Source organism: Myodes glareolus, chromosome 26, assembly GCF_982192425.1.
Source record: "Myodes glareolus chromosome 26, mMyoGla1.1, whole genome shotgun sequence".
NCBI classification, from domain to species: domain Eukaryota; kingdom Metazoa; phylum Chordata; class Mammalia; order Rodentia; family Cricetidae; genus Myodes; species Myodes glareolus.
The window spans coordinates 11,508,032-11,532,678 of NC_142051.1; the positions used below are offsets into that span (position 1 = coordinate 11,508,032).

Here is a 24,647-nt window from a genome sequence, read left to right on the forward strand (position 1 = left end):
CCAGAGCTACACAAAGAAGCCCTGTCTCAAAAAGAAAAATGAAAAAAAGAATCACCTAAATTAGCACTGATCTAAATTAACCTTAAGCTAAAGCCAATCTGTCTATGGTCTAGCACCATGCAACCACAGATTAACTGCCCACATAGAAATTAGCATAAGACCTTAGGTACTAAATATTAAAAGCCAGGCATGGTGACACACACTTTTATTCCCAGTACTTGGGAGGCAGAAGCAGGTGGAGCTCAGTGAGTTCCAGACCAGTACAATATATAATAAAAGTCCCATGCCAGCCAGACTACAAAGTGAAACCCTGATTCAAAATAAATAAAAATTGTGAACGGACAGTGTCCTTTAATAGTTGGTGTGCCCATCAGAGCCCACAGCTCCCACAGAAGAACAAAACTGAGTATTCTTTTCCTGTTCTGCTCAAGAGATTAACAGGTGTTTCTTTTGGGCTCCCTTGAGATCTTCCTCTTACCTTGAGTTCAATGGCATTGATGAGCTTGCCACACTTGTCACACTGGTCACCTCGGGCCTCCTCATAGCCACAGAAGGGACACACACCCTCCACAAAGCGGTCAGCCAGGAACCGTGCACACTGCTCACAGCGCAGCTGCTCCACCGTATCTTGCAGCACAAATCCCCGGGCCAGTAGCCTCTGGAAGATGTCCTGGGTGATTCTAGCAAGGACAGCAAGGGATGAGAAAGAGCCAGGAGTGTGGACTGCCACCCCCCTAACCTGCCTTCCTTTGCTGCTCTAACCAGAAGGCCTCCCAGGACGAAGGCCACCTATTCCTAATTAGAGCCTACTGGACAAGCCCAGAGGCTCTCACGATTCTCCAACTGCCCGTAAGATCTCTTCACTTTGTTTTGGTTTCATTTCGTTTTGAGGCAGGTATCACATAGCCAACACTGACCACCATACTAAACTTGATCCTCTGCCTCCTCCTCCTCAATGCTGTGATTACAAGCGGGTGACCACCCCTAGTTTATAGTCTTCCGTACTCAGCACCATCAACTGTCCATCTGTCTGCAGCTTCTGTGAGGACTTTACCAGGCAGAGGAAGAATGGATTTAAGTGCTATAAATATACTTAGGCAAGGATTGGGTTTTTGGGTTGTCGTCCCGTCCCCCACCCCCACCCCCCTCGAGACAGAGTTTTTCTGTCAGTCTTAGAGCTAGCTCTGCAGACCAGGCTGGCCTCGAACTCACAGCCTGCCTCAGCCTCCTGAGTGATAGGATTAAGGGTGTGTGCCACTACCACCTGGGGAGGCAGGGATCATTTTAAAGACCCAAAATTGGACTTGGTAGCAAATATCTATAATCCCAACCTTTGCAAAGGTTGGGAGGCAAGAGGATAGCCACAGTTGGCGACCTGCTTAGGCCACAGTGAGACCCTGTCTTAAAAAGACTTCTAGGCATTCTAGGCAGCCAGGGGAAGGGAAGCACTAGATGAGCAGCAAGGAACTCCTTTCTCTTTCCTTCCTGGCTGTTCTTTTAGGCCCCAGTCCCTGTTTGGGTTCTGTAAACAAAGGACCTTCTTTGAGGCCTGAAAACCACCCAAGGTACAGCCCAGGGCAACGCTGAAAACCCAAGCTCAGAAGGGTTGACCACAACCAGCTTAGTCTTCCATGTTTGTACTCAGGGCTAGTCTGAGTGGTCCTGTCTCCGAGGTTTTCTCACCACACCTAGTCTCAGCTCTCAGTCTGCTCTGCCTCATTATCAGGAACCTACTTGGTCTGCTGTGGAGTGGTGGTGCGACCAAAAGTATCGAATGAGATGTTAAACCAGCGGTAGATGTCAGCGTGGATGGCATGGTACTTGTCACAGATTTCCTGTGGGGTTAGCCCCTCTTCCATAGCCTTGGTCTCCGTTGCTGTACCATACTCATCTGTACCACACAGATAGAGGGTATTCCACTGGCGGAGGCGAGAGTACCTAGAAGGAGACACGGTGGTTATGGGCGTTCCTCCAGGGCCCTCCATCCTATTCCCTTAGGGCCCACCCCTCCCTCTAGAGAACTCTCCTCTAGAAACTGGCTCCACCTTGCAAAGACATCAGCACTGAGCACACAGCCAATGATGTTTCCAAGATGGGGGACATTGTTGACGTAAGGGAGGGCGCTTGTGATGAGCACATTCCTTTCTCCGGCCACAGGCAACCTGATAAAAAAAGAAGAGACTAGTCCACAGCAGAGATGCAGTATCACAAAAGCGCAAGTGTACAGAATACTGACAGACTAAATCTAGTGCCTCAGGTCAGTCCTTCCCACAGGGATCCACAGAACTACCATCCTAGAGTTGCTCGTAAGGCCCTGCTCAGCCAGCAAGCTTCCTGCCCTGCTTGAGTACTGCACATGCCCCATTCCAACAGCTCCTTCCGCTCTCATGACCTTAGCTCATTCTTGGGCACAAATTTCCCAATTCTCCCTGGGATGTATCTGCCTGTCATTCTCTGTTCCCAAGAAACTAACCAGTACTGGAACCTACCACTGACCTTGGACCTTTCTGTTTGATTAGTGGATGTTTTCTTAACTATAGGGTCACATACAGCAAAGGCTGGCCTAACCTCCTGGTTCCCTTGCCTGCTAGGACTAACCTGCATATGACACCACACGTGGCTCCCAGCCCTCACTTTACCTTTTAGGACAAGGTCTAACTACGTTGCCCAAGCTAGTCTCCTCCTGCCTCCATCTCCCAAGTAGCTGGGATTATAGGTTAGGCCAATGCTAAGTGACTTCTCTTCTGTTTAGGCATTTAAACATGTTAGCCAGTACAAACATGTAAAAACGTTTATCTCTTGGCAGACATGGTGGCACACATCTTTAACACTAGCACTTGGAGGCAGACACAGAGCTCTGTGAATTCTAGACTAGTGTGGTACACACTGTGAGTCCCAAGCCAGTCTCAAAGAGGGATGAGGGGTATAGAGATAGGCGAGGGGTTAAGAGTGTTTGCTGCTCTTAGGACCTAGGTTGATTCCCAGCACCAACACTGTGGCTCAGAACCATCTCTAACTCCAGTTCCAAGATATCAGATGCCCTCTTCTGACCTCTATAGGAACCATGCATGTGGCACACATACAGTCAAAACAGTCAGACACAGAAAAGAAAACAGATACATTTGGAAGAAAAAAGAAACAAAAAAACTATTTTTGAGCAGGGCAGGAACACCACAGCACACATCTAGAGGTCAGAGAACAACCTTGTAAAATCCACTTCTCCTTCCACCTTTATGAGTTCTGGGAGCAGAACTCAGGTCGGCAGGGTTGTGCAAAAAGGGCTTCACCCACCAAGCCATCCCGCTGGTCCCTCAACCAGTAACACTTCTTGTTTTATTTGTTTGATCATGGCAGGGTTTCTCTGTAATTTTGAAGCCTGTCCTAGAACTCGCTCTGTAGATCCAACAGGCCTCAAACTTATAAGAGATCCGCTGGCCTCTGCCTCCGGAGCACTGGGATTAAAGGCATGCGCCACCACCGCCCGGTAGTAACACTTTCTAAGAGACCTAGCTTCATTCACTTCTGTTGTTCCAGCACTCAGGGGATAAAATAAAGAGTTCAATGTCATTTTTAACACAATGACATTTGCGGTCAGACTACTGGGATCGACATTCCACGAGCAAAGAGGGGGCTGCTGTTACCCCACAACGATTTCCAGTTATGGCCCCAAACCCCATTCTCAATGTCTACTCACACTGGATGCCGCTGCGGCTGAAGTGGGGGCAAGCTTTCCAGACCCTTTTCCCAAGCAGTCACAGCCATGGCGATGTCTTCCTCAGACAAGGTAGCCAGCTCCTCCTCCTATGAATGAACAGAATCCCATGCCACATGAGGGACCACCAAGGTAGAAAAACTCACCTCTTTGCTCTCTAACTACTAAAGGTGGCCACAATCAACGTCTGCCTCCTGGCCACCTCCTACCTCAGGCCCTGAGGCTCTGGGAGGGTGCCCCTGCCCTGTTTCAAACCTCAGGCTCATTGCTGACAGCCCTCCCCTCAGGAGGGCGGGGCTGGGGCTGGGGCTGTTTTTGGAGGTAGGGTCGCAGAGCCAGGACACCCTGCTGTTTCAGCACAGTCTCCGCAGCTCGCTGACATGGCTCCTGGGTACTCAGGGTCTGGAACCAGCTTTGGAGGGCACCCAATTCCTCTGTAGGTATAGCAAAAAAAGGAAGAACAGGATCAAGATTGTGCAGGCAGGAGTAGAGCTCCTCTCCTTTGGAGGTTTCTCCAGGTGCCTTCCCCAGCTTCCTTGGCCACATTCTAAACTGTACCTTAAAGTAAATACTCAGTACCCTACTGTTCTAGAGCCCTGCACCAAGCGCCTGGGGTTGGGATGAAGTGACGTGTACAATTCTCACCAGGGCCGGGTGGTGGCAGCGTATGCTTTTAATCCCAGCACTCAGGAGGCAGAGGCAGGTGGATCTCTGTGAGTTCGAGGGCAGCCTGGTCTACAAGAGATAGTTCTAGGACAGGCTCCAAAGCTACAGAGAAACCCGGTCTGAAAAAAACAAAACAAAACAAAAGAACCCAATTCTCACCAGGGAGGTATGCTGGGTCTTGCAGTAATGGATATAGTGCTCCCCACAAAACAATGTCAGCTAGAGATTCTGTGTCCTAGTTGGAGAAAGAGGAAAAAGAGAAAAGTACACAGTTGAAGCACTTATGCATTTCCAGCGGTAATCAGTGTGGTTTTGGTTTTTTTTGAAACATGGTCATGTAGACTAGGCTGACCTTGTACTTACTTGCTGAGATCTGCCTGCCTTTGCCTCAAAGTGCTGGAATTAAGGGCATGAGCCACCACATCCGGCTTTATATCAAGTGCTGAGATTAAAGGCATGTACTTTTAAAACTGGTTTATTTAATTAAATAAGGTCTCACATAGCTCTAGCAGGTCTTGAACCTATGTAGCCAAGGATGACTCTGAACTTCTGATCCTCCTGCTTCTACCTCCCAAGGGCGAGGAGTACAGGTGTGTGCCACCACATCCGGTGTTTACCATCCACAGGCGAGTACTAGGTGAGATGACCTATGTCTTCTGACACTGCCCTCACAGTAACTCTACATAAGGAAACGGAATTACTTCCAGTTTACAAGTGAAGAAAAAAAAAAAATCAAGGATTAGTTGAGCAAGCCTTTAATCCTAGCACTTGGGAGGCAGAGACAGGCGGATTCTCTGAGTTCCAGGTCAGCCTGATCTACAGATCAAATTCCATCTGGGACAGCCAGAGAAACCTTGTCTGGAAAAAATAGTAAAGATTAATTAAAGAGTTAAGTGATGTGTTATGGTTATATTGCTAATAATTGGTCATGGGGGTCTGAATACCATCTTCCCTCTAAGTCCTATACCATCATGCTTCCACAAACCACATATCAAGACCAACTCACCCCGGCCAGGAAAGGACACTGTTGGCGGCTCAAGCTGTGATCGATATGAGCCAGGGCTCTCCGAAGCGGGCCAAGCACCTCTTCCCCTTTCTTGCCTTGAACCACTAAACAGTGCAGGGCAGCAGACAAAACTGGCTAAAACACAGGCAACATGGGTCAGGATGTTCCTACGAAAGAAAGGCATCCTGCCCTCCCTGGCGCATGAATCCTACCTGCAGCTCTGTGGCTTCCCACTCTAGCCACTGGTTGGTAAGGTCATCTTGTTCCCAGCCAGATAACAGAAAAAAGTATCTGCCCAAGGACAAACACAAGTTAATACTGAAGGGTTCCTTTTGTGTAGTTCATGTATGTGTTTCCAAATAAGGACACAAAAAGGTCAGTGAAGTCGGCTATGATCCAGCCACCTCCCCACACCAAGAACCAATACTGACCGGCAGATTGCACTGGTAGAGAAGAGGTAGTTGCCACTATCCAGCTGCAAGACAGGGACCTTAGGCCGGCTCAGGAACGGCACCACACACTCTTTGAGACAGAGGAAAATGAATGAACAGGGGTAAGAAAAGAAATTATCTGACAACTTTACACTGTACTGGGGCGGGGGGGGGGGCAGTTTCCAAGATGGCAACACAAAAAGGGGGTGGGCCTGGAGTTTGGTGAGGCCAGCAAGTGTTCAGTCGAGACTGCCAGCTGGAAACAACAGGTGGAGCCAACATAGAGGAGGCAGTGGATACGAGCAGTGAGCGCTTCAGCAAGAGCCTGCACTGACCTGCGGTCACAGTGTCAGAGCAACATTGAGAGCTGAGCGGATGCGACAAGAGAACGCGTAAAAAGTCGCCCCAAAACTGGCTGGGAATAAGAAGAGGTAAACTCAAAGGGCCGGGTGTGCATATGTCTGCATTAATATCCTAGAAGAGGAGGGAGGGGTTCCCGAAAAAAACGACAGGACAAAGGGGTGGTTGGAGGTTATCATGCATGAACGCGCTGGAGTTGCATGACAGGTGGGAAGGAAGGTTAAGAAGACAGCGGAGTGAGGCAGGATCGACTAGGCTAAAAACAAGGGAAGAGTATAGTGAGGATAATTAGTAACTTATGAAAGAGAGATCAAGGAAAGAAAGGGGAATGAAGTGACCAAAAGTAATGCACAGTGATATGGAGACTGGCACTGGGGTTTGGAAGACAACTGAGATGCACGCCCCCCACACTCTCCGCCCACACTAGCAACTCGAGTACCTTCGGGGCCTACGGGGCTGATGAGCAGCTCCGCTCGGCCCCGGGCCCTCGCGGCCGCAGCAAGCACCGGCAGACTCCCCGGGGAGCCCTCGCTCACGAACAGCCTCATCTCTCCCGGAGCCCACGCTGATGCAACCGGAACCGGCCTCCCGCTTCTGGGTTAAGCCGCCGCTGCAAGGTATCTCGGGAAATGGAGTTCTATGTCGGACCGACGCTCGCAGCCGACTTCGGGAAAGCCGACTCTTTATCCCATCATGCACCTTTACAAAACAGGAAATGGTTACCAACGAGACCCGGAAGTCAATAGTGGGGGCTAGCGCGGCACTTTGGGTCGGCCTCTCGGAGATCCTCGGTTAAAGCCGGCTGCCCTAAAGTGAGCCGAGGGCCGTGACCCGAGCGATGGCTTTTTCTAATCTTGGTGATCGATAAGGTGGCGGTCATGATTGCTGCTGCTCGCACTCGCCGATTCAACTTATTGTTTTTTAATTTTAATTTTTTAAAAATTTTTTTAATTCGTGTGTGGACAGGGAGGTGGGAGCTTGGTAGAGCGTGCGCGCCGTGATCGGAGGCCTCCTTCAGAAGTCGTGGTGTCCACGGCGTGAGCCCCAGGGATTGAACTGTGGTCGTCAGGCTTGGTGGCAATGCTTTTAGCCCCTGGGCCTCCTTGATGCCGCTAATCAGTGTTTGTTTGGTGGTTTGTTGATTGAAGTGGGGGCGGTGTTTTGTTTGGTTTTGTTTGGTTTGGGTTTTTCCAGATTGGATATCTCTGTGTGACAGTTCTGGCTGTCCTCGAACTCGGAGCTCTGCCAGCCTCTGCCTCCCGAGTACTGGGATTAAAGACGTGGGCCAATACCGTCCAGCATCAGTGTTTTAAGACCTCCAAGGTACACACACCTGTATACCCAGCCCTTGGAACGTAGAGACGGGGAGGTTCAGAAGTTTAAAGTCATCCTTGACTACATACCGAGTCCCAGGCCAGCCTGGGCTCCTAAACAATCTATCTTCAAAAATCACATTTTTGAAAATCAGTTTTGGGGTCCGGAGAGATGGTTCAGCGGTTTAAAGTACTGGCTGCTCTTCCAGAGGACCCAGGTTCAATTTCCAGTACCAGTACCCAAATGGCAGCTCACAACTGTCTGTAACTCCTATTCCAGGGGATACCTTCACACTTACATACATGCAGACAAAACATGAAAACACATGAAATAAAAATAATTTTTAAAGAAATCAGTTTTGTAGTCAGGGAATTATGAGCTAGCTTTACTGTCAAATTGGAAATTAACTGGAGGAGAGGGACAATGGAGGGAGGCTGCGGCCTAGGTGTATGAATAGGATAAATTAAAAAACAAAGCCCAGTGTTGGTGGCACCTTCTTTAATCCCAGCACTGAGGAGGCAGAGAGGTGGATTTCTGTGAGTTCGAGGCCAGTATGGTCTACCAGAGCTAGTTCCAGGACAGGCTCCAAAGCTACAGAGAAACCCTGTCTGGGAGAAAAAAAATGTATTAATGTAAAAAATTGGAAATTACTGTAGATATGTAGATACCCACCAATTTCAAAGGATGTTACTAATGAGAATGTATTATTTAGGAGCGGGGAATGTAGACTAGTGTGTACAAGCCCTTGGGTTCACTCCATAGTGCCAGGTTGGCACACCCATTTCTGCCATCCCAGCATTGGGGAGGTGAAGACAAAATATCAGAAATTCAAGGGAATTCAATCCACCTGCCTCTATTGCAAGCTAGCATAAGCTACAAGAGACTTATCCAAAAAATAAATAAGGAGGCCTGGAAAGATGGCTCAGCAGTGAAAAACAGGCCTTTCTTCCAGGGGATTCAGCTTTGATCCCCAGTGTTTGTGTTCAATGAAGTTACCATGTCTGCAACTTCAGTCCCAGGGGATCAGACTCCCTCTTCTGGCCTCCTTGAGCACTGCCTGCATGTAACGCACAGGTGTGCATACAGACAAACACCCATACAAATAAAACGGGGGGCGGGGGGGGGGGGGGAGTGGGGTGGGTGTCTGGATATGATGGGGCACTTCCCTTAATTCCAGCACTCAGAAGGCAAAGGCAGTTGGATCTGTTTGAGTTCAAAGTTAACATAGACCCAGTCTTCATAGACCCAGTCTCAAAAAAAGGTGTGTTTTTTTAAAAAAGATTTATTTATTATATATACAACATTCTGTCTTCATGTGTGCCTGCTGGCCAGAAGAGGGCACCAGATCTCATTACAGATGGTTGTGAACCACCATGTGGTTGCTGGGAATTGAACTCAGGACCTCTGGAAGAGCAGTCAGTGCTCTTAACCACTGAGCCATCTCTCCAGCCCTGGTTTGTTTTTAATTAATTAAAAAAATAAGGGGCTAGAGAGGTTAAGGAACTTGCTGCTCATGCAGAAGGCTGAGCTCTGGTCCCGAGCGCACAGCATGCATGCAGCGCACAGCCTCTGTGACATTAGTTGTAAAGGACGGCCTCTTCTGCCTTCCTTGGGCCCTGCACAGAAATGTTACACTTGGGGCTGGAGAGATGGTTCGGTGGTTAAGAGCACTGGCTGCTTTTCTAGAGGACCTTAGTTTAATTTCCAATAACCACATGGTGACTCACAACCATCCATAATGAGATCTGGTTTTTTTTTTTCCTGTCCTGCAGGCATGCATGTAGGCAGAAAACTGTATACATAAATATAAATCAGTCAGGCTGTGGTGGTGATGCCTTTAATCCCAGCACTTGGTGGGCAGAGGCAGGCAGATCTGTGTGAGACTGAGACCAGCTTGGTCTACAAAGCAAGTTCCAAGACAGCCAGGATTGTTACACAGAGAAACCCTGTTTAAAAATATATATATAATAAATAAATAAATAAACCTTAAAAATAAATAAGGCAGGATTACGTAAAGTCTACCAAAAGGTGGAGGAAGCAACTAGTTGGCAGGAAGTAAAGATAAGATTATAAGAAATCATCAGGAGTACAAGGAAGTCAGGAGGATGGCTAGAGAGAAGCACAGAAGTAGAAGGGAGGGACACTGAGTTGGGAGACTCTTGTTTGAGTCTTGTTTGAGGCAAGGGGAGGCTTCTGGGACGTTGGCTAAGGAGGAAGGTCACCTGGTGCTTTCTCTGCTAATAATAATAATAATAATAATAATAATAATAATAATAAAGTTACACTCACTTGTAAGCAAAACTCTTTGAAAAGATTAACACTAACGCTTATGCAGAACTATACAATCGTAAGAGAACTAGGCGGTCATAGCGAAGGGCGCTGAGGGCCTATGTAAGGAAAAGGGTGAATTGAGGGAAAGTGAGAAGTTTCACCACGAAGTCAAGTGAAAGGAACGCGTGTAAGATAAGAGGCATCCTAAGGTGGGCAGTGAGGGCACAAGCCTTTAATCCTAGCACTCAGGAGGCAGAGGCAGGTGGATCTCTGTGAGTTCAAGGTCAGCCTGGCCAACAGTGTGAATTACAGGACAGCCAAGACTATACTAAAAAGCCAAAACTAAGGGATATCTTGTTTATCTTTTTAAAAACTTAGTACATGTGCTTAAGGTGGGGCACACATCTGTGGTGATCAGAAGACAACTCTGTGGAGCTGGTTCTAATCTTCCATCATTTATTTATTTATGTTTGTTTGTTTATTATTTATTTGTTTGTTTGAGACAGGGTCTCTATATTATGTAGCTTGGGCTGGCCTGGAACTCATAGAAATCCACCTACCTCTGCCTCCCAAGAGCTGGGATCAAAGGTGTGCACTACCACACTCATCTTCCGTCTTTATGTGGATCTTCAGGCTTCCACTGCAAGCACCTTTACCAAATAAGGCATCTTGCTGGCTCCTTATTTATCTTTGTATCACCTTAAAAATAATATATGGTGGCCAGGTGACCACACCCCTTTAATCCCAGCACTCAGGAGGTAGAGACAGGCAGATATCTGTGAGTTTGAGGCCAGCCTGGTCTATGGAATGAGTTCTAGGACAGGCTTCAAAGCTACAGAGAAACCCTGTCTTGAAAAACCTATTGTTCTTTAAAAAGAATATGATGATGGGATGCCCTGGGCGGCTCGCAGAGCAGCTTCTAGTCCATCAAGGATGGCTGTGGATCCCTGCAAGATCTCCAGGGTGGCAGCGCCATGCAGCCGGGGGAGTCAGGCGGGCGGTTACGGCAGATAAAAGGCTCACAGGACATAGTATTATTTAAAGAAGAGGGAGACATTTATTGCTTAAAGAAGAGGAAAACAGGCCGGGCGGTGGTGGTGCACGCCTTTAATCCCAGCACTCGGGAGGCAGAGGCAGGCGGATCTCTGTGAGTTCGAGGCCAGCCTGGTCTACAAGAGCTAGTTCCAGGACAGGCACCAAAAACTACAGAGAAACCCTGTCTCAAAAACAAAAAAAATAAAAAAATAAAAAAAAAGAAGAGGAAAACAGAGAGACATAAGAAAAACATAGAGAAAAACAAAAAGACACATGTACACACAACAAGGGACAAACACAAGACAGGGAAAGATGGCGACGGGGAAGGTCAGAAGTGGCTGGGGTGGGCGTGGTTAGTCCTTAAAGTGACTGCAAAGGAATAACAAAAACAATAAATAAAATATGGGGTAGACATGTCTCTCACACCTATAATCCCAGTATTCAGGAGGCCCAGACAGAAGTTTGAGACCACTTTAGGATGCATAAGGAGCCCAAAAGCTAATCTGAGATACACAGTGAAACACTGTCTCAGCAGACCCCACCCAACCAAAATGATAATAAAAGGTGTTTGCCACCAAGTCTAATGGCCTGAATTCAAACCCCAGGACCCACAGAGTGGAAACAGAACACCTAAAAAACCTTCCTCTAGACTACACACACACACACACACACACACACACTCACTATTTTTCAAGATTTCAGACTCTTTGATGCTAGAGGATGGGTGATGGGAGGAGAATGCCAGGCCTGGACGGGCAGGCCTGTAATCCCAGCACACAGAAGGCAAAGACAGGATTGAAGTAAATCCAGGGTCAGTCTTAGGCTAAATAGAGTACTAGGCCATTCAGGAATGTAAAGCAAGATCATGTTTCAAAAAAGTAAATAAATAAAAATAAAAACTCTATTTGGCGCTGGAGCCATGGCTCAGTGGTTAAGAACACTTGTGCTTACAGAAGGTTGGAATTTGGCTTCCTGCATGCATATACACTCGTATATATAAATCTTGAAATGTGAAAGAGCCAGGCATTCCGACGTATGCCTATAATTCCAAACTTGTGGGGCAAGAGGACCAAGAGTTCAAGGTCATCTTCACCTACATAGTCAGTTCAAGGCCAGCCTGGCATACATGAGACTCTGCCCCCAAATAGTTTTTTCTCCTTAAAATGTTGTGTATAAGTGTTTTACTTGCATGCCTGTCTGTGCACCACATGGACAGAAGAGGGTTGGATTCCCTAGAATGAGTTACAAAGGGTCATGCGTGATGCACCGCCTTGCACGAACTGAACAGCCAGTACTCTTAACTGCTAAACCATCTCCTGCCCTAGACAGGGTTTCTCTGTATAGCAGCTCTGGCTGCCATGGAACTTGCTCTGTAGACCAGGCTAACCACGAACTCACAGAGGTTCGCTTGAGTTGCACAACAGCATGAGCCACAGAGCCAGACCTTTTTGAAAACCCAAGAACTTGTGTCGTGGCTTTAATCCCAATACATGGGAGGCAGAGGCAGGCGAATCTCTTTGAGTTCAAGGGTAGCCTGGTCTACAGAGTGAGTTCCAGGACAGCCAGAGCCAGAAACCCTGTCTCAAAAAATCAAAAAGTAAATAGAAGAAATACAAAGACTAGAATGTAGCTCAGTAGTCACATATCTTGTGGGCTGTACAGAAGGCCCTGGGTTCAATCGCCAGCAAGGCAGGGGAGGAGATTTGGAAAAATACCAACTTCAGTACTTGGTACTGAATCGATGTTGAATCGATGTGAGCAGTGAGGAAACAGACAAGAAGCTGCAGGGCTTCTGGCATGCACAATTGGGCACATGCTTCTCCTGCAGATGCTTCTAACTTCCTCTACAGCGGCGATCCTTATCACAGAGGGGTTTAATTGTATGAGAGGGCATTATTGGCCCAGATTTATCACCACAATCAGCATGGTCCCGCCTAGCCTAAGTGTTAGTAACGATTCAGTAGATATTTATTGGATTTAAGTCTGGCAGCTGAATGCTGGAGACAAAGATTTGTAGGGAAGGTTGATACGGACACTGCAGTGGGGACTGAATTTGTCACGACAGACTTGCAGAGTGCTTCAGCAGACGGTGGAGAAGGCCAGAGCTCCAGAGGAAGATCTGAACTGGAGACACAGAGCTTAGCAGGGTACAGAGGCCATTTGAGAAAGTCCGATCACTGAGGGAGCCACTCAAAGCGCAAAAGACACAGCTCAGATGGGTTTCTGTGGTTTAAGGAGCAGGCAGAGGAAGATTCTCCCGCAATGAAGTAACTGCCAGAAGGGGAACAAGGAAGGACACCAGCAGGGGAAGGAGCAGTTGGGTCGCGTGCCACAGAATGTCACACAGCTTAAGGATTAGGAAGTGCTTGCTAGGACTGGGGTGTACTCGGGGAAAGTGGAGAGGTGAGGAATAGGAAATGACGACGGCTTTAGGCTTTATGTGGTCGCCTTCGAGAAGGTCAAGGGAGGGTTGGGAGCGTAGACCCCAGTCCTGGGAGTTGCTTTGGTCTGGACTCCAAATCCCAGCATGGCAGGTCCTGACCCCTCCCCGTGACCCCTCCCGGGGGCGAATCAGAACCACTCCCACAGGGTATTTATGTGATCTCCAAAGGAGCAACACCTGGTCTCTTTTCCTTCCACCTGGTGGTCGAGTTCACGGCCCGGTTCCCCCTCGGGGCCACCCGAGAGCACAGGAATCCCATTAAACTTGGATATTTTTTAATTTGGCTTGTTGTGATTTGGCTTGATTGGGATTTTTGCTTTGGCAAAGAGCTCGCGTTAGGAAAAATTCCTAACAATCCCCAGCCCTGGTAGGTCACTGATAACCTGAAATCCTGGAGGAAGGAAATGTTTATAAAGAGGAAACTTGCCAGGGGATCTGACATTCTCTTCTGGCCTCCATAGGATTTCTCTGTGTAGCTCTGGCTGTCCTAGAATTCACTCTGTAGATCGGGCTGGCCTCAAACTCACAAGAGATCCACCTGCCTCTGCCTCCCGTGTGCTGGAGTCAAAGACATGCACCACCACTGCCTGAAAAAGAAGCAAACAGAACAAAACAAACACCTTAAAAATAAGTCAATGAGGCCGGGTATGGTGGTCCAACAGGTGGCACACACTTTAATCCTAGCATTTGAAAGACAGAGGCAAGTGGATCTCTGTGAGGTCAGGGACATAGCAAGTTCCAGGACAGCCAGCACTACCTGTCTACATAGATACATGTATACTACACAGATAAATGTATACTACATAGATACATGTATACTACATAGATACATGTATACTACATATACAGCACTACTTGTCTAAAAAAAAAAAGCCAGTGGTTTTAATCCCAGCACTCGGAAGGCAGGTGGATCTCTGTGAGTTCGAGGCCAGTCTGGTCTACCAAGCAAGTTCTAGAACAGCCAGAGATGCACAGAGAAACCCTGTCTCCGGAGGAAAAGAGAAAAAAAAGAGCCTGGCCATCCTCCCAGAGGACCTGAGTTCAATTCCCAGCGTGCACATGACAGCTCACAGCCACCGGAAACCCCAGATCTAGGGTATCCAACACCCTCTTCTGGACTCCTCAAGCATCAGACATTTGGATGGTGCACAGACAGACATACAGAAAAAACACTTAGATAACACAAGAATGCAATTAATAGAGCCCCACAATAAACCTGGGGACCCACCCAAAAGGCTGATCTAGAGGCTCATACCCCCAAAATGTGTCCTAGATAGGACTGGAAGTGATATGAACCCCTCTTTCTCTTAGCCCCTTTCTCTTTCCCTCTCATTCATTCTTGCAGTTTTTCTGTTTGTCTGTCTGTCTGTCTGCACAGGAAACACAAAGGTTTAAGTCTGAGGCAGTTGGTCATAGAAACAACAAGGCCTGAGCAAACTTAATAAAGGTCACAAGTCATAACCTTTTCTTAGTCATTCTCCCTCGTACTTTCTCCCGTGTTCCTCTCGGTCTCTCTGGGTCTAGCTCAGGACACCCACTGGCACCCAGGACCAACTCTTTCTACCCCTGAGACTTCAGGTGACCTCCACAAGGTATCTAAAGGAAAAAATTACCAAGCTCGGTCATCTTTTCTGATTTCCTGCCTTGCCAGCCACATAGGTCTACTGACCACATCCTCTCTCACCGTATTTGTATACACTTCCTCATCAGACGCATCACGCAGGTCGTCTCAGCCCCCAAACCTGTGCTGATCTCTCCCACACAGGGCTCCTCTCTAGTCTACTCCTTCCTTTTCTCTCCAAGGCTCCTGTCCTCTCTCATCCAACACACACACACACACACACACACACACACACACACACACACACACGAGCCATGTCACTCTGTATGGAGGCACCCACTCCTATTTCCTTCTGGAACTTCAACTCTCCTTTTTCCCATAGGTGACAGTGCTGACCACAATGCTCTCAGGTCGATGGTGGCCAAGTATCTGGGGAAATCTAGGAGTGAGTCTACAAAGCCCCTCTCAGGGACCCCAGCTCTGTGTCCTTTATCCTTTCACCTATACCGGGGCGGATGGCCGGGAGGTGTCTCTGGCTGAAGGTGACAGGTTCCAACTGCTTCGAAAGACCAACTCAGACTGGTGGTTGGCAAGGCGCCTAGGAGTGCCCTCCTGCTCCAGGCCCGTCTTTGTTCCAGCTGCCTATATGACTGAGGAATCACTCTCCTGCCCCAGATCAGCAGACTCTACCCACAATGCATCCCTCTGGAGTCCTGGTAAGTAAAGTCTAAGCTTTCCCCTTTCCCCTTCCTGCCTCCCTGGCTTGAGAGAGTTACCGAGTGGGTTTGCCTCTCGCTTCTGGTGACCCCTTTGTCTCGTTTCCCTTTGATCAGACTCACTGTTCTCACATACACCATGGTGGGACCACCTTTTATCCCTCCTAGCTCTAAGCTGGTTAGGTCTCAAGTCATTTCCGGCAGCTTTCCTCTGTATTCCTTGACAACTCAGCCGAGGCCCTATCTGTCATCACCCGCCACTCCTCCACGTCTCTCTTTCCAGGGACAAAGATGTTTCATGGCTCCCTGGAGGAACTCTACCTGCCTCAGGAACCCCAGGTTACTTCTGAGCAACCTCCTCCCTGTTCCCGCAAAATGTACAGAAGTGTCAGCATGGCCTATTTGAAACCCTGCTTCCTGAAACCCCTCAGGGAAGGGCCAAGAGAAAGATCTCTCTCCCAGGAAGGTTCCATGACAGAGGCCAGTACCGACACGGTAAGTCACAGGTCTTCATCAGCACGGTCCGTGCTCAGTTACACTACCATGAGGCCCTGTTTTGGGTATAGAGGTAAAGGAGACAGACAGTGTCCTCCCTTAAACCTTAAAGGACTGAGGGTGGGAGAGGGTGACATTAAACAAACCTGATAAATAAAATAAAGATGCTGAGGTGGTTGGAAAAGACCCTGCACGTGGAGAAAGAGAGGCTCTGAGCAAAGTAGGGGTGAGGAAGGACAGCAAATGACACAGGCCCTGAGGGGATGCGAGTCCAGCCCAACAGAAGGAAGGTCAAAGGACTGCTTTTTCTCTGCTTCGGACTCCTAGCCCAGGGCAAGGTTTGTCCTCTGTCCTGTCTTCGTGCTGGCTACCAGCAAGTTCCTTCTAAAGTTATAGCTCTCTTGTCCATCCCCTCCCCCTCCTCTTTTGTCAGTTGTATTTTGAGCCAGGGTCTCACTCTGTAGTAGGCCCAGCTGAGCTGGACTCTTTAGGTAGGCCAGATTGACCTCAAACTCCTATAATTCTCCTGCCTCAGCCTCACAAATGCTGGGATTACAAGCCAGCCTGGCTCCCTCCCTCTTTGTCTGCTGTGGATAAGTCCTTTCTCCCATCCTCCCCTGGCCTGGCCCCTCACCTCTTGCTGTCTTTTCCTCTGAATGGTGTGAGGAGGGGGCACTTTCTCTTCCCCACCCCACCCCCCAAAAAGCCTGTTCCCCTTTCCTGCAGCCCTGGGGCGGGGTTGCGTGGGGGAGGAGGGAAGTTGGCAACAGGAAGTGCGGAGAAGAGCAAAGAAGGCTGTGAGGGGAGAATTTTTAAAAAACAGCCGGGGACTGGGGTTTCTAGCCCTGTACCAGGGTCACCCTGGCCCGGAGTCGAAGGTGAGTAAACGGGAGAGCGATTGGGAGGGACGGGGCAGCACGCACCTCCTCTTCCCCACTTCCCTGGCAGGCAGGATCCCAGCCCCTCCTGTCAGAGCTCCCTGGGTCTTGTAATCTGGTTGGCCTTCGCTGATGTCCTGGGTCTCTGTCCCGAAGAACTTGGATCTCCCATCCCCCCCCCGTCCCCGCCCCCAAGGCTAGACGAAGGGACGGATGGCGGAATTCTTAGGAGAAAGGCTGGGTCTCTTCCTTCAGCTATCAGAGCACTGAGACACGGACCCCAAGGGATTAGAATTGCCCAGGGAGTCTTATGCTGGGGAAGTAGAAGGCTGGGGTCCTGATACCAGCCAGAGAAGGAACTTGTCTCCCAGGAGGACAGGTCACACTTTTCTCACAGGTTGTCACGTCCTCATGAGCGTCCCGAACGGAGCTGAGACCGATGGCAAGGACCACACTGCCTAGTTACAATTACCTCTTCCCCCGCCCCACCGCACCCCACCCCCGCACCTAAGACAAGGTTTCTCCGTGTAGCTCTAACTGTCCTGGGACTCACTCTGTAGACCAGACTGGCCTCAAACTCACAGAGATCCACCTGCCTTTGACTCCCAGATTGGAATTAAAGGTGTGCACTCCCATGCCTGGCTTTATAGTTATCTCTTGTCCTCTATTCAAACCTAAACCTCATGTTAGACCCCAAAAGCAGCATTGGAGATAATCAAATTTATTTATATGAATGATCCACTTCTCAATAAATAAAAAAATTTATGTGTATGGGTGTTTTGCCAGCATGTATGCCTGTGTACCACCATGCATGCAGTGCCCACAGAGACCAGAAGAGGGCGTCAGATCTCCTAGAACTGGACCAGAAGGCAGTCAGTGCTCTTAACCACTGAGCCATCTCTCTAGCCCCAGATAAATTATTCTCTGCCCTTTAGCATTGTCGCTTTGATTGATTATTGGGGGACAAGTGGCAGAGCTTAGATTGTTAATGAGCCGCCAGGACATCGGCTTTGGCCGTAACTAACAACCCCTGTAGCTTAGATCCCACTAAGACGCCTCTCCTGTGCCATATTCAAGACACCTTTCCTCCTCCGTGTCCCGTTGTCCCTTCAAAACTCCTCTCCCCCATTTCTCTCTGAGGCTCTCAGGTCAGAAGAAAGGGGACACGGTGAGAAGTGCTGAACTGTTGAGGTACCATCTGGATGTTGCTTTGTCTCCCCCTAAACCCAGAAACCTAGCTCCATGGAGCAGACGGAGACTCTGGTTAGGAACAGTGGGGCCTCGCAACCTCAGGAATGGCTTGACGCGCAGGTGAGAACACCCCCGTGGGTGGTCAGCTGTCTCAGCGTCCAGGTTAACTTTTTACGACTCTCCCCCTTATGCAAGGCGTTCTCCATTGCCACTGTAACTAACCTTGCCCTCTCCCACAGCCACACCCCTCTTCCTCCTGCAACCTGGGACCACCAGATTGAATGTCCTCTTTCAATTCCCCATCCTCAGGGTTTACCAAGCCTCAGCCGGAGCAGGGGCAGCCCCTGGGGAGACCTGTCGGACCAGCCAACAGCCCCGCATTCCTGTTCCACTCTGCCACAGCTGGACGACCCCCATGTGAGTCTTTCCTGTCTCTGAACGCCCAGAACCTCTCTGCCCCGCCACCTTGTCTTCTGCTCCTTGAAAGTACATTCTTCTTTCTGGGTGTTTGCTTTCCTCCAGTCTCCCGCACCCCCAAACTTTAACAGGCCTCACCCCTTAGAGAGAACCCTTGAGGGCTGTGGGTGGCACAGGGTGGCTTACAAGCAATACCCCATGCCTTTCCCAGGAGGAAAAGTCAGGCCTGATCAACATGACCAAGATTGCTCAAGGAGGGCGTAAACTCAGGTGAGGACCCAGAATATGTCAGGGGTGTAGGCTATTGGGTTTTACAGGTAGTAAGCAATGGTGACGGTGCCGGGAAAGGGAGGAGGGACGCAGGCACTCCAGGTGAAACTCTAAAAAGACCTTTTAACTACTTCTACTCCTCCCTTCCCCCACAGGAAGAACTGGGGCCCGGCTTGGGTGGTGTTAACTGGTAACAGCCTTGTGTTCTACCGAGAGCGGCCGCCGCAGTCTGCGCCGTCCCAAGGCTGGGTGAGCATCGGTCAGGGGGAGCAGCAAGGGTTTGGGGGTTACTGGTTTGCGCCTCGGGTCAACAGATGGGGGCGGCAAGGAAGGAAATGGAGAAGAAGGTAAAGGAAGGCGGAAGCAGCTCACCGCCACTACCCTAGAGGGAAGCGGTGAGGAAACAGACCCAGCCTCAGTTTCTCCCGTCACCGCCAGGCGCCGGCTGGAAGCCGGCCGGAAAGCAGTGTGGACCTGCGCGGGGCGGCCCTGGCTAACGGGCGCCACTTGTCCAGCCGCCGCAACGTCCTGCACGTGAGTGCCGTCTCGCGCGGCCCCAAAGATTTGGGGGACGGAGTGGACGGGCTGACCGGAGGACGTTCTAGGCTCTCCTCGCTGACGCAAGCCTTTCCCCTCCCGACCCCCAGATCCGGACGGTCCCCGGCCATGAGTTCCTGCTGCAGTCGGATGAGGAGCCAGAGCTGCGAGCCTGGCACCGCGCGCTGCGGGCGGTCATCGAGCGGCTGGTTAGAAGGGTGCAGAACCCCGAAGGCACCCGGGAGGCTAGACCCGGGAAGGGGAGGGACAAAGAGAAGGGCTGTAGGAACCAGGCGGTCTCGGGTGGAGTCCTGACCTTGAGTCAGGCTGGAATGTGGGGGTGCCGATGCTCTCCCTTCCATCCTCCCACCCTGGCTGCCCGGGTCTAGGATAGGGAGAACCCCCTAGAGCTGCGTCTGTCCGGCTCGGGACCCGCAGAGCTGGCGGAGCTGAGCGCTGGTGAGGATGACGAGTTGGAGTCAGAGCCGGTGTCCAAGCCACTGCTAAGGCTTAGCAGCCGCAGGATTTCCAGTACGAAGTGGGACTGAGCTGGCCGGGCTGGGTTGCAGGGAAGCGTCCTCCGCTCGAACTCACGCTCTTTGGTTTGGCAGATCGGTGTGCCGAGGGCACTGAGCAGAAGAACCGCGTGCGGAACAAGTTAAAGCGGCTAATCGCCAAGAGACCAACCTTGCAGAGCCTTCAGGAGCGGGGTCTGTTCCGAGGTAGGCTGGGCTGGACCAATGGGCCACTGCTCTTTGTGCCAGCTTTACTAGTGTTTCTGTTTTGTGTAGGTTTCGGTTTTCAGATTTTATTGTCGTTGAATATACTCTCAGTATTTATCTCCCGGTTTTCCTCAAATTTGGGCAATCCTCCTGCCTCAGCCTCCTAAGTGTCTGGGATTACAGGTGAGAGGCACCATGCTGGGTAGTGGCTGGTGCCTTTAAGCCCAGCACTCAGGTGGATCTCTGAGTTCCAGGACAGCCAGGGCTACAATTTTAGCATTAACGAAAACTCTAGTGAGGCTCAAATAGAGCTTCCAGACCCAGGTAAGAGTCTACTGATACTTCTGCTTCCCCCTACACATTATTTGAGTAGCAGAGGCAGGCAGCAGGCCCAGTCTTTTTTTTTCTTCATGATATTTATTGAGCTCTACATTTTTCTCTGCTCCCCTCCTTGCCTCTCCCCTCCTCCCTTCAATCCTCCCCCAAGGTCCCCATGCTCCTAATTTACTCAGGAGAGCTTGTCTTTTTCTACTTTCTACTTCCCATGTAGATTATATCTATGTAAGTCTCTCTTAGTGTCCACATTGTTGTCTAAGTTCTCTGGGATTGTGGTTTGTAGACTGGCTTTCTTTGCTTTATGTTTAAAAACCACCTATGAGTGAGTACATGTGATAATTGTCTTTCTGTGTCTGGGTTACCTCACTCAAAATAATGTTTTCTTGTTCCATCCATTTGCCTGCAAAATTCAAGATATCATTATTTTTTTCTGCTGTGTAGTACTCCATTGTGTAAATGTACCACTTTTTTTTTTTATCCATTCTTCAATCAAGGGGCATTTAGGTTGTTTCCAGGTTCTGGCTATGACAAACAAAGCTGCTATGAACATAGTTGAGCACATTTCCTGGTGGCATGATAGGGCATCCTTTGGATACATACCCAAAAGTGGTATTATTGGGTCTTGAGGAAGGTTATTTCCTACTTTTCTGAGAAATCACCACACTGACATCCAAAGGGGCTGTACCAGCTTGCATTCCCACCAGCAATGCAGAAGTGTTCCCTTTTCCCCACAACCTCTCCAGAATAAGTTGTCAACAATGGTTTTGATCTTGGCCATTCTTACAGGTGTAAGATGGAATCTCAGAATTGTTTTGGTTTGCATTTCTCTGATGACTAAGGATGTTGAACATTTCCTTAAGTGTCTTTCACTCATTTTAGATTCCTCTGTTGAGAGTTCTCTGTTTAGGTCTGTACTCCATTTTTTTTTTATTGGATTATGTGTTCTTTTGGTGTCCAATTTCTTGAGTTCTTTGTATATTTTAGAGATCAGACCTCTGTCTGATGTGGGGTTAGTGAAGATTTTTTCCCGTTCTGTAGTCTGTCATTTTGTCTTGTCCTTTGCTTTACAGAAGCTTTTTAGCTTCAGGAGGTCCCATCTATTAATTGTTTCTCAGTGTCTGTGTTGCTGAGGTTCTATTTAGGAAGTGGTTCCCTGTGCCAATGCATTCAAGTGTACTTCCCACTTTCTTTTCTTTAAGGTTCAATGTGGCTGGCTTTATGTTGAGGTCTTTGATCCATTTGAACTTGAGTTTTGTGCTTAGTGATAGATATGGGTCTATTTTCATTTTTCTGCATGTTGATATCCAGTTATGCCAGCACCACTTGTTAAATATGCTGTCTTTTTTCCATTTGATATTTTTTTGTTTCTTTATTAAAGATCAGGTGTTCGAAGATGTGTGGATTGATATCCGGGTCTTCTATTTGGTTCCATTGGTCCTCCTGTCTGTTCTTATGCCAGTACCAGGCTGTTTTCAGTACTGTAGCTCTGTAGTAGAGTTTGATGTCAGGGATTGTGATGCCTCCAGAAGTTCTTTTATTGCACAGGATTGTTTTGGCTATCCTGGGTTTTTTGCTTTTCCAAATGAAGTTGAGTACCGTTCTTTTGAGGTCTTTGAAGAATTTTGTTGGGATTTCGATGGGCATTGCGTTGAATCTGTAGATTGCTTTCGGTAAGATTGCCATTTTTACTGTATCAATTCTGCCTACCCAAGAGCATGGGAGATCTTTCCACTTTTCGGTATCTTCTTTAATTTCTTTCTTCAAAGATTTAATGTTCTTGTCATACAAGTCTTCCACTTGTTTGGTTAGAGTTACTCTGAGATATTTTATGCTATTTGTTACTATTGTGAAGGGTGTTGATTCTCTGATTTCTTCCTCAGCCCTTTTATCATCTGTGTACAGGAGGGATACTGATTTTTTTGAGTGAATCTTGTATCGTGCTACATTGCTGAAAGTGTTTATGAGTTGTAGAAGTTCCTTGGTAGAATTTTTTTCCCTTGGTAGAATTTTTGGGATCACTTATGTAAACTATCATATCATCAGCAAACAGTGAGAGTTTGACTTCTTTTTTTCCAATTTGTATTCCATTGATCTCCCTTTGGTGTCTTATTGCTCTAACTAGGACCTCAAGAACTATATTGAATAGATATGGAGAGAGTGGGCAATCTTGTCTAGTTCCCGATTTCAGTGGAATTGCTGGAAGTTTTTCTCCATTGAGTTTGATGTTGGCTGTTGGCTTGCTATATACTGAGCAGGCCCAGTCTCACATGGGAATTGAGGACCTTTACTGATCCACCCCCTCCTCTGCAGACCAAGTGTTCGGTTGCCAGTTGGAATCGCTGTGCCAAAGGGAAGGGGACACCGTGCCCAGCTTTGTCCGGCTCTGTGTTGAGGCTGTGGATAAAAAAGGTTGTGTTTCCCAAACTCCAAAATCTCTCCTTTCAAGCTCTAGGACCTGTTCGCCCCATCTCTGCCTTCCTCCTGACTCCTTTCTCCCTCAGAGCCTTCACATATACATTTTTTGAGTCCCCATCTTCCCTATGCCTCATATCCTAGGTCTGGATGTGGACGGCATTTACCGGGTGAGCGGGAACCTGGCAGTGGTTCAGAAACTCCGCTTCCTGGTAGACAGAGGTGAGAGGACTTGGGAAGAAGTAATGAATCGAAGAATCGGGTACCTCAGAACCAAAAACGATTCTGAGGGAGGGAGTTGTAACTGCATGTCTCAGCGACTGGTCTCTTCTCGTGCTTGTTACAGAACGGGCAGTCACCTCTGATGGGAGATACATGTTTCCAGAACAGCCGGGACAAGGTACTTACACCTCAGATTCTCAAAAAACTGACCGATGACCTCTTTGTACCCTATGGAATCCCCCCATGTCCCGCTCTGACAAAGGCTCTCCCTATTGTTGCCGTGCCCTACTATGGACCATTGCCACATTCTTGTGACCTGTTTTAATTAGATTTCCCCCCAAATTCCTGACCTTTGAGTCCGGAACCCAAGGAACTTCTTTTTCCTTCTAGAAGGCAAATTAGATTTAGACAGTGCGGAATGGGATGACATTCATGTGATCACTGGGGCCTTGAAGCTTTTTTTACGGGAGCTGCCACAGCCTCTGATACCTCCGCCGTTGCTGCCTCATTTTCGCGATGCCCTTGGTAAGGGTTAAGAGCTTCGGGTGATCCTCCTGACATGGGAGGACTTGTCCAGTAAAGACTAGAACAGAGGGTCCCTTCCGTCTTCATCTACGAGGATGGAAAATAATTACACGCCAACTCTAGTTGTTCTAGGGATGGGGGAATATGTGTGTGAATGTTTAGAGGACTGAGCTGGGAAGAATTCTGAAAGTCTCAGGTGAGCTATGGAAAAGAGTGGAGCCCTGTAGCTCAGCAGTAAGCTGTGTGCTTATTATATGCAAGGCCCTGGGTTGAATCTCTTGTACCGAAGTGCAGAGGGGAGAGCACGAGACAAGTGATAGCATTCATGGACAGGGAAAGAGCGCATTTACCTACCCTGTTGTATCACCCTCCCTAACATCACTCTCTTGTCTTTCCCGTCACTCTCTCTAGAACTTTCTGAGCCAGATCAGTGTCTCTCTGAAATAAAAAAATTAGTGGACTTGTTGCCGAAGCCCAACCGTGACACACTGCAGTACATCCTGGAGCATTTATGCAGGTCAGTAAGACTCAACAGCTTGTTCATGATGGGGAGGATGGAGTGGGTATTCCTTGGCGACTGGCCTGGTAGCACAGAGAGGGGGGTGTTCCTTAGGGACTGGCCGGGGAGCACGGAGAGGGGCATGTGTTCCTCAGGGACTGGCCAGGGAGCACGGAAATAGGGGTGTTGCTCAGGGATTGGCTGGGGAGAACGGAGATGGGGGTGTTCCTCAGGGACTGACCAGGGAGCACAGAGATGGGGGTGTTCTTCAGGGACTGACAGGGGAGCACAGAGAGGAGGGTGTTCCTCAGGGACTGACCAGGGAGCATTGACATGTCCTAGCCTTTGGCTAGCTCAGCATCAAATGAGCACCCAATAAAACCAGTGCTGCTGTGGGAGAAATTAGGGAATTCTGCTCTGTCCCTTCCTTGACGTTAGTCTCCCGCTAGGGCAGGGTGGCTTGTTTAGCTGAGCTGCATTTGGGCATATCTGAGTACAACCTCTCACGTTGTGAGCTTAAAGAACTTTGGGATGTTCCCTGGAGCTGAGAACTAAGCAGTTCTACCCAACTTGTGCCTCCAAATCGTATCCTGAAGGTTTCTCCACTGGCCCATCTCTGTTCCTCTGT

The 24,647-nt window shown here is 48.8% G+C and overlaps 2 protein-coding genes across 10 annotated transcripts in view; one reads left to right on the forward strand and one right to left on the reverse strand.

Annotated features, from left to right (window-relative positions):
* The window catches only part of Mars1 (methionyl-tRNA synthetase 1), a 15,845-nt gene extending 9,065 nt beyond the window's left edge, over positions 1 to 6,780 (reverse strand). Inside the window, exons 1-10 of one of the 2 annotated variants that reach the window (XM_048418873.3) lie at positions 6,615 to 6,780; positions 5,816 to 5,906; positions 5,597 to 5,675; positions 5,385 to 5,519; positions 4,538 to 4,613; positions 3,968 to 4,146; positions 3,695 to 3,801; positions 2,046 to 2,162; positions 1,735 to 1,938; positions 479 to 680 (exon numbers count right to left, since the gene is read on the reverse strand). In XM_048418873.3, the coding sequence (XP_048274830.3) occupies positions 479 to 680; positions 1,735 to 1,938; positions 2,046 to 2,162; positions 3,695 to 3,801; positions 3,968 to 4,146; positions 4,538 to 4,613; positions 5,385 to 5,519; positions 5,597 to 5,675; positions 5,816 to 5,906; positions 6,615 to 6,723 (1,299 nt within the window). In that variant the 5' untranslated portion in view covers positions 6,724 to 6,780. The remainder of the gene's footprint in view (positions 1 to 478; positions 681 to 1,734; positions 1,939 to 2,045; positions 2,163 to 3,694; positions 3,802 to 3,967; positions 4,147 to 4,537; positions 4,614 to 5,384; positions 5,520 to 5,596; positions 5,676 to 5,815; positions 5,907 to 6,614) is intronic. The other variant, XM_048418874.3, reaches the window with a different exon arrangement.
* Positions 5,815 to 24,647, forward strand: part of Arhgap9 (Rho GTPase activating protein 9) — a 19,396-nt gene continuing 563 nt past the window's right edge. Inside the window, exons 1-16 of one of the 8 annotated variants that reach the window (XM_085683177.2) lie at positions 5,815 to 5,937; positions 15,182 to 15,515; positions 15,799 to 16,010; positions 18,119 to 18,199; positions 18,389 to 18,496; positions 18,708 to 18,766; positions 18,922 to 19,015; positions 19,205 to 19,300; positions 19,414 to 19,512; positions 19,693 to 19,834; positions 19,915 to 20,025; positions 22,672 to 22,770; positions 22,918 to 22,995; positions 23,120 to 23,173; positions 23,386 to 23,520; positions 23,932 to 24,037. In XM_085683177.2, coding sequence (XP_085539303.2) covers positions 15,200 to 15,515; positions 15,799 to 16,010; positions 18,119 to 18,199; positions 18,389 to 18,496; positions 18,708 to 18,766; positions 18,922 to 19,015; positions 19,205 to 19,300; positions 19,414 to 19,512; positions 19,693 to 19,834; positions 19,915 to 20,025; positions 22,672 to 22,770; positions 22,918 to 22,995; positions 23,120 to 23,173; positions 23,386 to 23,520; positions 23,932 to 24,037 — 1,790 coding nt within the window. In that variant the 5' untranslated portion in view covers positions 5,815 to 5,937; positions 15,182 to 15,199. Of the gene's footprint in view, positions 5,938 to 6,103; positions 6,247 to 14,946; positions 15,516 to 15,798; positions 16,011 to 16,754; positions 16,889 to 18,028; positions 18,200 to 18,388; positions 18,497 to 18,707; positions 18,767 to 18,921; positions 19,016 to 19,204; positions 19,301 to 19,413; positions 19,513 to 19,692; positions 19,835 to 19,914; positions 20,026 to 22,671; positions 22,771 to 22,917; positions 22,996 to 23,119; positions 23,174 to 23,385; positions 23,521 to 23,931; positions 24,038 to 24,647 lie in introns of those variants that run through there. The other 7 variants (XM_085683178.2, XM_048418516.3, XM_048418515.3 and 4 more) reach the window with 7 other exon arrangements.